The following is a 13,010-nucleotide window of genomic DNA, read 5'->3' on the forward strand; positions in this document are numbered from 1 at the left end:
GATCTTTTTACACCTAATTTTTTCCAGAGTATGTTTTACTTTTCTTGCAGTTGACTTATTTTTATTAACAGCCAAAAGCTTAAAACCTTTTATAATCTGTCTAACCTTAAAAGCACTCATTTACTATTGATTCTTTTCAGTAGAAATCAAACAGCTATTGAGAAATCCAGTAGTAGCATTCATTGTCATTACCAATTAATTACTTTAATGTCGATTTTTAAATATAAAAGAAATATTTGATTTTGATCACTCTTCCAAGAAGCAGTAAATAACTGAAATAGCAAACCAATTTGAGGGTTCTTTATTTTAACAGCCCAGTTCCTACTATACTCTTCCAGAACTGTAGATATTAAACTGTTGGATTAATGATTTAGTGTGTTGTTTTTTTTTTTGTTTTTTTTTTTTTTTTTTTTTTTTTTAGAGTTAGCTGGAAAGGAGGTTAATCTTCTGTTTGGTTGTTAATGCTCTTCTGATGGAGCAATGCAGAAGATGGCAATGCAGAAGAGTTATGTTCAGTATTACAGCTGAGTCAGAGTTAACTTTTTTACAGTTGATGTGTTCAGCAAGCACAAGTTGACTGTGCATAGTAAAACTAGTGTAGAAACTGTCATAGTCGGTTTGTGCATCTTACAAACCTTGACCATATTTTTTTTTTTTTGTCCACTTCAACACTGACAAATAAGTGAGACAATCTTTGAATCCATATGGTGGAGAGAAAAAAAAACTAATACGAGAAATGAAGGTGAATGTGTAGCAGGATACATTAGTGATGAATATTAGATAAATGGATAAACAGGTACTCCATGTACTGTTTTTGTGCAACAGATTATGCAAGAAATGCCATACTGCATGTAACAGTTCAGTTTGGTCAGTCTGTTCCATGCTTTGAGATTTTTTTTTTATAGCAATGTTACTCAAATTTATGTGCTGTTATAGTGACTGAAGATTGGATACTAAAACTTCCCTTGAAAGAGCTGATATTTTACTAGGTAACATTGAATGATTTTTCCAAGCTGTTTGGCATGAGCTTTTACAAAAAACCAAACAAACAAAAAAACCCCACAACCAACCCAACTGTCAATGAAATGGTCTGTAATCTCCAGATGCATTTAGGAGGCTTTATTCTTCACAATGTAGGGAGGACATGTGAACCACTGTCACCATTTGCCATGCTTAATGGTGTTTTGGAAATAAGATTCTTGAATTTCAGTTTTTATCTTTAGAATGTCATATGTGTAGACAGCCAGATATAGAGACAGATTTCTTTATTGTGAGGAAGTAGCTGACTACTGCTTGTAGAGTCAGATTACTTTCCAAAAAAACTCTGCGGTCTAGGTGCACAGAGAAGTACAGTTTCCAGAAAGGTGGAGTTCTAGTTACTCTTACACAAGATCAGAAGTGTTTGTCTGTATTATGACATGTGAAAGTGTACCACACTTGAGACTACTTAATTGGACTAGTTTACGTGCTCCATCAGAAGCAATGCTCACAAGGGTGCATGGTATCTATAGGAAGTAGTGTTCAGTGTAGGCAACTGAAGTATAATAATTGCTGTGAGGGATACATGGTATCATAATACGACTTACCTCTTGCCTAACATAATTCAAATAAAAAGCTAATTGGCTATGAATTCAGGAAGTATTTTCTATACCAAAATGCTATTGAAATGGAGTGTTTTTTCTGGGATGTTCATATTGAAACTAACTCATACCTGACTTGTATTTCTTTAAAGCACCGTGTATTCTAAAGTTTATTTTAGAGTTTAACTGCTTTTAACTTGTACAGATGCATTTTTGATTACAGTCTAGTTGCTAGAATTTAGCAGTTAAAACAAGCTGTTCTAAGAAAATAAGAATTTGAATATTTATATATTTAAAGCTGTGAGCATTTCTTATCCCTTTTATACAGTGATATACTAGAGATCTCTTTTGTGTATGTCTGTTGCATGTGACTTCGCTAGAGGGCAGTGCTATGCAAGAAATGTTTGTCACTGTTCATTTCTACACTTCTTACACAAGATTATATATACATCTTTTAAAACACCTCAGTGATAGCACTTAAAAGCTACATTTGCTTGATATGTGGACCTCTAAAAACAAATGGAATGGGCAGTCTTTCTGCTATGCTGCACAAGTACTTTCTGATAATTTAATGAAATCACAAGTTTAATTCTTGCAAATATTTCTAACCAGAAAAAGCTGGTAAACTATCTTTGGTTATAGTGCTGATTGTGTACCAAAATGATCAGAAACAACTTGCCTGTTCGGTTTGATCTCTAACAAGGAAAGATTATCCTGTTTGAGCTACAAAGTTAATCATTAGACAATACCTTATTAGCTGAACACAGGAGATGTAGAAAGTGAAACATAATCAACTCCTAGTTTAAACTATAATGCCTGATGGCTTCAGACTTCTTGCAGTTGGTTTTCAAAGTTAGCTTTACACTCTTTTTCTAAAGGCATTTGCTATATAAATTTCAATGTGTTTTTTGTGTTCCTCATGACTGATCTGTGTGCTTATGGCTGATCTGGTTGATTGTTAGGTGTTCCTACCTTAATACGCCCTTTTCAGTGGAACTCTTTGGTAGCTCGTGCAGTTTAAAAATGTTAAAACTAGCAGTTATGGTTCCCAATGGAAAACTTTTCTGGATCTTTTTAATACTCAAGGGTTTATCTCTGACATAGTTGCTTGCTGCAACTTCTGTAAAATGTGGCATCTCAACTTCATGTTTTCTATTTTCTGATTATGAGTGACTATTAACATACCAGGCAACTAATAAGAAAGACTTCCTTATCTAGCCATGGGCTATCTGAGTTCAGCAACTCTGAAGTGTTGTAAGATGCCGAGTCTGCAAGAGACCAAAGGATCAGAACAGCAGACTTCCTTCTACATATTAACTGTGGAATGACAGGAGAATAGCTGGATCTGCTGCAGACAGGATGGAAAGGGAAGGGACACAGAACTGAAGATTAAGAAAATTTAATGTTATGTAATCTGAGGTATTTAAGTGCTCTGTCTGGAGCACAAAGTATATTTGGATTCAATGGCATGATGAGAGAACAGCTAGAGTATGCTTCTCACTGGTTTTCAATGCCTACTGATACTGCATAAACAGTATTGAACTAATTGTTGCTTTCATGTGAGTTAGAGGCTCTTGCTCTACTGCTGACAGATTTCTTTGCAAATTCCTGTCTCAGGCCTAGCTACCACTTCTGTGACTAACAAATAAGGAAGAAGTATTTAAGAGCTTTGTTTAGACTGTTCTTTTTATAGGATAGGTAAGCTGGGTTTTCTGTTGCTTTGCTGCTTTGCTTAAGCTCTGGTTTGTGTTGTGTTGTTGTTTTTTTTTGTTTTTTTTTTTTTTTTTCCCCTCCTTTAAAGCAAAAGGCCACTTACTTCAAGAAATTTAGGAAGTATAAATATGAACTTCATCCATCCAGAGATATTATCTGTATTGCCTGTGGGCAGACTCTCAAATCAGAATGAGACAGCTGCTTGCGGATAATGCCTCTAATTTGTACTTACTAGTTAGTAACCTCTTAGGGTTTGGCTTTCCAGCCCTTAAGTTAACTGATAGGGGATGATCATGTGTGGGGATTTGAGAGGGGAATCTTCTGTAAAATAAGTCGGTTTAACTATAAATTTAGACATTTTTTTTTCTACTTACTATAAAATGGGGTTTCAATGAAGATGATCAGGCATTCAGTAATGGCAAAGATAGCAGTCTGAGACTCTAAAGACCTAACTTTGCAGCATGTATTATCAGATACAAGCCTGAACAGTTAGTGTTTAGAACTGGATTCAGTTTATTTTGAAGAAACTATGTGGAAAAAACCGCCATGTATGCTGTAATTGCCTGTTACATTTGAATGGTTGTTTTTACTCTTCACTGCAGTGCCTCTTATCTGACTTAACGCTTATAGGCAAAGATTATCTAAAAATAAGTCCTGGAATCTAGTTTCGGTGGAATAAATATGTCAAGACTTAATTACTTGTTTTATCAGCATTAATATATATAAATTAACTGGTCTGAACTACCTAAAAGGCTCTTCTGATCTGTTTTTATTCATATTCTAAACTTCGAACCAACAACTTGTTTCAGGACTGAGCCCTCTCTTGGCTTTAGTATACAGATTTTATTTTCCTGTACAAGCTTCAATACATTGCTTGTCTGAGTTACAAATGACTGAAATAAATAGCCCATGAATAACTTGCACTAACCGAGGGAATTAAAACTTTGTTCAGGGAAGCTTTAAACTTCTACATCAGCCTGAAGGGAAATGCAGCCCTGAAACAGCTAATACAGCTTCCTGTGACACATCACATGAGATTACTTATCTTTGTCCTTATTCTATATACTGATGGCTTGAAGAACCAGTGTGGCTTTCCCCCCCGCCCCCCACCAGATGACAGAAGGCTTCCTTGCATAATCATCTCACTATTACCTTATTTTTGTATTCAAGGAAGGAACTCAGACTGCCTTTATCAATACAACAAGCTTGATGTTCAAGTATGCAATTCACATCTGCAAAAACAGCAAAACAATGCATCACTTTAAGAGTTGTGGTTTGCTTTGTAGAAACTTCAATTTTAGAAAATGTAGAAGTGAATTTTATTCCTTAACTGTTTCTGAGTAAATACTTGATGTTTGCTAGTTGATGATGGCTGTTTGAAGAACAGGTGGAAGCCTCTGCTTTAATGGTGAAATCTAATCATTTCTGAGCTGGTTTGTAAAATTGTGTAGGCCTGTTGTCATAGCAATCTCATACGTGTTTCTACACACTGAATGTCTTTGGGTCTCTTTGGAAATGTTTTGGGTACCACAGAGGGACCTTGGTTAGATTGCAGCCTTCATTCCAATTATGAAATTGGATGGTGTTTGTACTTTCATCTAAATTCTGGAGTTATGCTACTAGCAGATAGACCTGAGTCAGTTCTTCAGGGTCAATATGGGCCCAGTACTATTCGGTATTCATAAACAATCTGGATAATGGGGTTCAGTATATAATCATATAGTTTAAGAATTATATCAAACTGGGAGAAGTAAATACAACAGAATTGGAGATTGACAACAGAGACACTGACAGGTGGGAATACTGGGCTAACAAGGGTGGCATCAGGTTTAGTAGGTGTTAAGGCCTTCTCTTGGAATGGATTAAGTCCATGCAATGGTTTGTGCTGGGGTCTGACTGCCTGGGGCATGGCTCTGCAGAAAAGGACTTGGAAGTCCTAGTGGACAGCATGCTGAGCATGAGCCAGCAATGTGCCTTGCACTAGAAAGGCAGACACTCCTGGGCTTGCACCAGTGGGAGCATGGCCAGTAGATCAAGGGATGTGATTATTCCATGGTACTTGGCACTTCCAAAGCCACACCTGGGAATACTACTGCTGGTTTTGGTCCCTCAGTTTAAGAAACTGGAAAACTCTAGAGGCTCCAGTGGAGGCTTGTGAAGGTGGTTAGAGAGTTGGAGAACACAACCCATAAAGGTTGAAGGAATTCTTTCTTCAGCCTAGAGAGGAGGAGGATTGGGGGAGACTATTTTTTACTCATGTAAATAGCCAAGCAGCCTAATGCTCTCAAAGGAGATACTCTAAAGGAAGAACTGAGCCACATTTATAGACAGAGTTGTAAAGTCCAGCCCAAGCTAGTTTCTTTTGCTTACCTAAAATACTTAATCATGTAGGTAGGCCTTTCTGTGGTTGTTTGTGTTCAAACCTGAACTTCTAGAATGCCTTAGAAAGCATGAATTTTCATTGCCATCACTAGCCTATTGTGAGATGTTTTTCCTTTGTATAGCTTTTACAGCATAAAGCTCTAACAAAGGGACTGAAATTGCCAGTTCCCTTTTGTAGCTTAAAAAAAAATGGAGTTTAACTTGATTTGAATCTGTCTCTAAACAGTGCTGCAAATACCTCTTAGCTGTATTTTTAGTTGACAAATGAGGCTGTCAGCTGTGAAGTCCTGAAATGCTGAGCAGATAGATGATAGCCTACCTTAATCTCTGGGAGTTTATGGTAAAACAGGTTCTAATCCTTTATAGCTATGCAAAAGTCATCTAGTGCAAGTTGTCAAAGATATAGCTGAATGTGTTCTTTGCTAATATATACTTCAATAAATATTTGAAGGAGATTTCCCCTACCCTTGCTTAAATGCTTTAAGAGTTTTAACAGGGACCACTATTTCTTTGGATTTGAAGCCTGTTGAGACACACATATGCTGTCTGCTTGTTGAATTTAACTGACACTGTTCCAACAATTTACTGGTAATTGTCATTCTGAACATAAGAAACCCAGCTCCATAGTAAGTGAACAAGAGTGTCAGACTGCTAAACTTCTGTTTCATGGATTCATAGTCCAATACTTGGATGAATGTTTCTTGAAATCATGTAATACTGTCACTTGAGGAATGAAACATTTGTGGACTCAATGTCAGATACTGGTATTGAAATGGTTATTTTAAATAGTTCATGTGATTTTAAGCTACAGTAATAGTAAATATGACCCCTTTTTAAAGGGGCTTAGAAATGGATTTTGGTGGCAGGGTATATGGCATGTTGAAAAATACACCAGTGAAATAGATGGTGTCTTGCTTTGTGTACAATTCACGGGACGTTAGTATGTCTAAGTCTCTTAAGCAGGTCAAAGTCTTGTGTACTGAAAGGTCATGTGTCCTGACAGCATGTATGGTGACATTTCTAACATGCTAGCATCTGTGATAAATCTATTCTCAGTATGAAATGTAAAGCTGTGCTCGAAGGAGGGAGTGCTATTCATGTTGAAAATGCAAAAGAGTGCTCATTTCTAAAGTTAGCAAATGTTCACATATCAAGCACACTAGTAAAACTGCATGAATTAATTGTGATTAAGAGAAAGAAAAGAAAAACCTTCCACCTGAGGTCTGCACCAAGAACAACCTATCAACAACAGCCTCCCACTCCCAGTAAAACAAAAAGCTGATGGCTAATGTGTCTAAACTGCTTGGAGAAAATTCTGACTTTGGCCTGGATCTATGAGACTCATAGGATAACAAGGAGGAGTTAGTGGCATTTTCTTGTTCACCTCACCTCAAATATCTGTTTCTTCTTATATTAATAAAAAGCTTACAGACTTTCCATTGGAAAAATGTGGGCATAGTGTTGATGTAGAAGCTGGCAAACACTTTGAATGGTATAGGATTTATAACTGGGAGTAAATACCAACAAAATTTATGAATGTGAATGGGTATCTAAGCAGTCTTGAAATATAACTGAGTTATACCTAGCTTCTGTTATCTTTTTTTACCACATATTTTTTGTTTTAGTAAATCAGGTACTTTCTACATAATTTCATTTTTAAAGCAAGTTGAAGACTACTGGCTACAAATAAATTTTTTATATTTTGGTTCTATTTAAGTTCAGTATCTAGAAACTCTTATATTACACAACGGTTTGATTATTATCTAAAGTGAGAAAGTTATGGTTTTGGGAAGCTAAATGATGAAAAATCCAAGGGCTACCTTGATAAATCTTCAGTGGGCTATGCTTATATGAAGTCTTAACATATGCTGTTGTCTTAGTGATTGTGAGGCACTTGAATATAGTTGGAACAATGTGGGGCACTGGAATCTGCATAGCATGTTTGTTATGTTTTGCTCAATAAAGTTAAATGGATTGCCTTAAGAGTCTGTAGAAGGAGGTTGGGGAAGAAAAGAACCAGCAGTGGTACCTTGTAGCTACAATATAACAGCAGCCTCATCAGATGAAAATGTATGGCAGAAAATTTGAGTATGTATGTTTCCTTTTTATTTTAGGCTTATGGAATGTCAGCTTTGCCTCTAAACTTGATTAAGGGAACTACCAGTGCAGCTTATGAACGTTTAGAGAACACTGAAGATATTGAAGAAGTGGAGCAACATTTATTAAGGATTAAATCAAAGGTATGGTCTTCACTGTTCTCACTTTCTTAATGATTTGGTTTTTTTTTTTTTTTGGCTTGCTTACTAGTTTATGGTCATGCTGTAGAGTTTTTTGTCCAGAAAGAACGGGAAGTCAGAAGTGACCGGTTTGCAGTTATTTGGAAACAAATGTGGTTGCTTGTGTAGTAGCAAACAGATTCTTTTTATCTTTCAGTCCTGCAACAGTAATTATTTCTGTCTATCTAATAAGGGTTCTCACAAGCTGTGCTCGAACTTCTCCAGTCCTGCTTGGGTATATGGAAGAGATACTTTGTAGAAGTTAAGAATATTAACTGTACTTAGTCTGCTACCATGTATGGTATCCAATTTGTTGATACTTACTCAGAGAAGTTATCAGCACTGGATACTTGCCACATGGAGCTGTCACGAGTTAAACTCATGAAACGATTAATCATATTTATGAATAAATAACAGCCCCAGATATTCTTGCTTTCTAGTTAATGTACCTTACTGTTATAAATCATTTTTTCATGAAAAGCATACATATGGAAACCTACTCTGAATTCTAAACATCCCTAAAATGTTAACACCATTGGTAAATTTATGATGGCTTTGCAGCTCACTGAAATGCTGTGCCTAATGTAAGCAGGACATTTTTAACAACCTAAGAGCACAAGCCAAAGGTAGATAAGATTTCTCCTTTATATAAAAGATGTTAGGGATAATCTCCTACCCATTTCAGATAAAGGTTTGACCAGTGTTTTCGCAGCCCTGAGTGGGGGGAAGGGGCATTAAGATGCATCACTTTCATCCTGGCAGTCCATCTGTGCAGTTGTGTGCTCTGTGATAGTAGACTCTGTTGAAACAGTTCCAGCAGTCTTCCTTTGATACTTGGCTACCTTTACACAGTGTGGGCATGTTCAGTGTTCTAGAAATCTTATTGCATAATGAAACCTAAAAAGTAGTCTCCCCCAGTTTAAAGTGTAAAGTTTTGGTTTTGTAGAGGATACTACTGCAACTGTATATACTGTATTACGGAAATCAATGAGAAAAAAATGAAACCCCTGAAAAATGGAGAATTACTTATTATGGAAGGTCATGTTAGATAATAAGAGTTTTCAAGCAACTGATCTTGCTGTTCAGTCTAGCTAGCCAGTAAGATCAAACAGTGTAACGTCTTTAAGTTATGTCTGTATTTTAATGTGACCATTTATATAAACTAATTTTCCTTGATTTATGAATTATGGTCAAGGTTCTGCCTCAGCCTGTAATTGAAGTTTTAGTTCTTCAGTTGCATTTGCTTGAAGTTGTGAAGAAAGTACGTGTTACTGAATCATAGTGAAAACTAGAAGTGTGAAAGTATCCTACTTAATAGAATGAAAAGATTCAGTATGTAGTATGGTTTTCTGCTATTAGTACACCTGGTAGATTTATTTCATTAGCCTTAAATAATCGAAGCTTGCACTTGCAGCTTGGACTGTTTTCAATGAGTGTTTTTAAGTCAATGAGATGCTATGCAGGGTGCGGAGAATGTTTCTGTTAAAAGTACATTCTGATCTCCAGTTTAAGTGCTACACGTGCTTAGAATGTGGTCTTAGTCTTGTAACCTTTTTCAGAAATTTCTCTAAAAAAGAATCACTGTAACTTCACTGGGTGTGAAGTGCTTCATTATTTGTGGGAAGGCTCTTTTAAAGTAAGAGGAAAAAAATTGAATGGGGAATTTCAAAATTTAAAAATATATAGTAAGAGATGTACCAAAATGATAAGGGTTTTTTTTAAATCTAAGGATCAATTTGTTATACAGTAGCATCAATGTTAGGCAGCTGAACCAAAGTTGCTTCTAATGCCTATTTTGTTGCTTTTGCTTATTAGCATATAACTGAGATTTAAGGATGTGCTACTTGATTTACAACAGAGTGCAATGTCACCTGCTCAGTTTTTAGAGGCTCAGAATTAAAGTACATTCTGAAACATAATCATCAAACAGAGAGTTGTCTATTACACTCAGTTAATTCTCAGGCTAATGGTGCCTCTTGCTTGGATTTCTGTAAGGTTAATTTTTGGAATAGCAAGTCATATTTCTTGCACTTGCAAGAGCAAGATAGTTTTGTAGAATGTTGAAAAGAAAATACAGATCCCAGGCTTAATACATTGGCTTAGTCATAGAACTTGATTGGAAGAGACCTCTGAAAGTCATTGGGTTCAACCTTCTACACAAAGCAAAGACCCCTTTCAGGTGAGGTCAGGTTATTTGGATCACATCTTGGCATTATAAGTGTTTCTAGCTGTGGAGACTGCCCACCCTCTTAAAATTTTTGAACATCCCCAATGTGCAGAGAGTTTTCTACCACCTAGCAGTAATTCCCCCCTTGTTGCAGCTTGCAACTTTTGCACTTCATCCTCTTGCTATGCATAGAAATGGTGTGAATTATATACTACAAAGTCTTTAGAGTTGTTTTAACTCATTAAACTAGATGTCAAGTCTGTTTTCTTGATTCATTGTCCCTTGATCTCTTGCATTATTTTTTTGTAACCAGTGCAGAGATGGTCGGCCTCTGTCATCAAGGGATAGACGGAGTGTGCAACAGCTAGAAGAGAGACTAAGGACACTTAGAAGACGAGAGAGGCATCTGGAGTCTATTGAGAAAAGCTGGTGGACGAAGTTCTGTGAAGCTATCCGACCTCTAAAGGTGAAACTTACTCTCACTTTTTGAGACTTACGTTGGAATAACTTCCAACTTTCTTCTTCCCATATAAATCCTAGGTCAAGTTCATCAATTACCATCTTGAATATCAACTGCTTTTTTTTTTTTTAATCAATATTATAGTACATAGTGGCAGCCCTATTGCAAGCTCTGCTTGAGCTCTTGAAAACCTTTTTGTCTTAAATATGATTAAGATTAAAAGAGAGTTCTAGCTGATTTACTATAGTGCCACTGCTGTAGAAAATCTGAATATGTTATCTTTTTTCAGGGATGTGAAAATGGGAAGAATTCTATAGCTGTCAGGTAGCTTAGGTTAACGTAATTACATGTAGCTAGCAAAAGTGAGAGAATGTATGCATTTGGAATGAGCATCTTGCCAAGTACTTATGTGAGCCAATAGTAAGCTAGCTGCATAGAACTTACATCTTGATACTTTACCAGTGCAAATGAGACTGGGGCAAAACTTTGGTCTTGATCTTAGAACTTTGATTTTAGTTGACACCTGGTTTTAAAAATCAGTACTTTTATGGAACAGTATTGCCGTAGAAAGTATTTTCTGCCAACTAGATGTAGGAAGAGGTTTTAGTGTTACTTTAAACTGTAGGCTGCACTTTGGTGGGGCTGTAAACAATTACCTGTAACATTGTTGCTACTGTTAATGCTGAGTACCAGTGGAAATGAGTTGAAATTGCAGTTGAACAAAAGCTTTCAGTGTGAAATTCTTCATGGAGTTATCTTTCATTGATATGTTAGAAATCTAGACTTAGTCCTTTCATTTAAAATGACAAATATCCCTAACTATTCACTTGAACAGTTTGGATGCTTCCTTTGATTCAAAATAGCTTGTGTAGTTGCTTTAACTTTTCACATTAACCTTAAATTTGAGAAATGCATTTGCCATATCTATTGTCTGTAGCACTTTTAACAGTTCATTGTGTTCTCATGGGATAGTGTATGATATCATTAGTTACAGATTATAATTTACGGTTAGGATGGTGTTCCAGTGTCTCTTCGTTTATGTGGTTTGAATGCTTTTTATTCTCTCAGTAATTGTGACAGTCACTGTGAATTGTTAACTTAAGAATTGCAGACTAAAGGGAAGTTGGAGGTGGATAATTTTTCCTGACAGATTTTCACTTAATATACAGTTGTGGTATGAAGTACGTTACAAAACTTGTTTACTTTGTTCCTTGAGCTGTCCTGTGAAGGTGATAATGTCCATCACTTAATAACATCTTAACTCTCACAGGACTGTTTCACTTTAATAGCATTTTAGTTGTCTTTGCACATATATAACTTGTCATTTCTTCAAATAATGGCTTTCATGAAAAGAAGGAAATCTTAGCCAATATAGAAGTGCAGAAGGTAACTTGGAGTTTTGCTTATTGCTTTACAACACTTCTATCTTTAGTGCAACTTGTATATTATTCAGGAATGTGGCCATTTCTCAGCCTTCAAGAGAAATTCAATTTGTTATGAGGCAAGTACTAGATATGGAGAATGCTATTTCTGCTTTGTGTTTGCAACTCCCATAAACTTGACCATCCCAAACTTTCTGGGGCTGACGGAGAATATGTTCAGATAAAGCACTTAGTCTTGGAGGTCTTTTGCAGTGTTAGCTTAATGTCTACATTGAGGTTTATGTAATCATATTGTTGTGTAGTGTTTTATCTTCTTGCTTTATTTATTTTGTTACTGCTAAATATCTAGTAGCATGTGACTTGTTAAAAACCAAAACTTTTTTCTCTGAAGAGTAAGCTTTCTTTGACATTGAGTCAAATAAATTTTGAACAATTGTTTTACTCAAAGCTAAATCAAACTCAGATGAAGCTGTTAATTTTTCAATTTAGTCAAAAGCAACACAACTGGAAGAACCCAAGGAAATGAATAATGGTCAGTATGTGGTTGTGAAGTAATGTCAAAATAGTCTATTTTCTCTCTACAAAATTTAACCTTTCCTGTAGGTAGCAAATCTACTGCTTCTCTGTCCTTTATTATGGTTTCTCACACTTCCATCTGATACTCTGCAGCAAGAGACATGTAGTATACTCTAGGGATACGTATAAAAACTCTTTAGGGAGAAAAGCCTCTAGAGCACGTGCTTATGTTTGCTCGATATCTGGACAAGACTGTAGGCTGTGAAACATGAAAGTCTACTTAACAATCGTAAGTTGGGAATATTGCATCAGTTTTTCATGGGGTACTTCAAAACAGTTGTGAACCAACTGGAGAGATTCCTAAGGTCGATAATATGAAAACTCCGTGCTCTGTTTTGAAGATTGAGACTTGTGTGAACAGAGCAGGCTCATGCGGCTTAGCTTAAGCAGGGACTTGAAGGCATTGACATCAGTCTTACTATATGGAGGCTGTTAAAAAGAAAAACAATATTCTCTTGATAAATAGTGGTACAC

The 13,010-nt window shown here is 36.1% G+C and overlaps 1 protein-coding gene across 1 annotated transcript in view; it reads left to right on the forward strand.

Annotated features, from left to right (window-relative positions):
* Positions 1-13,010, forward strand: part of LMBRD1 (LMBR1 domain containing 1) — an 87,504-nt gene that overhangs the window by 41,187 nt on the left and 33,307 nt on the right. Inside the window, exons 8-9 of the mRNA XM_042803441.1 lie at positions 7,790-7,915; positions 10,432-10,584. Of these exons, the coding sequence (XP_042659375.1) occupies positions 7,790-7,915; positions 10,432-10,584 (279 nt within the window). The remainder of the gene's footprint in view (positions 1-7,789; positions 7,916-10,431; positions 10,585-13,010) is intronic.

The sequence above is a fragment of the Tyto alba genome, unplaced genomic scaffold (genome assembly GCF_018691265.1).
Source record: "Tyto alba isolate M040663 unplaced genomic scaffold, T.alba_DEE_v4.0 Super-Scaffold_40, whole genome shotgun sequence".
Taxonomy (NCBI): Eukaryota; Metazoa; Chordata; class Aves; order Strigiformes; family Tytonidae; genus Tyto; species Tyto alba.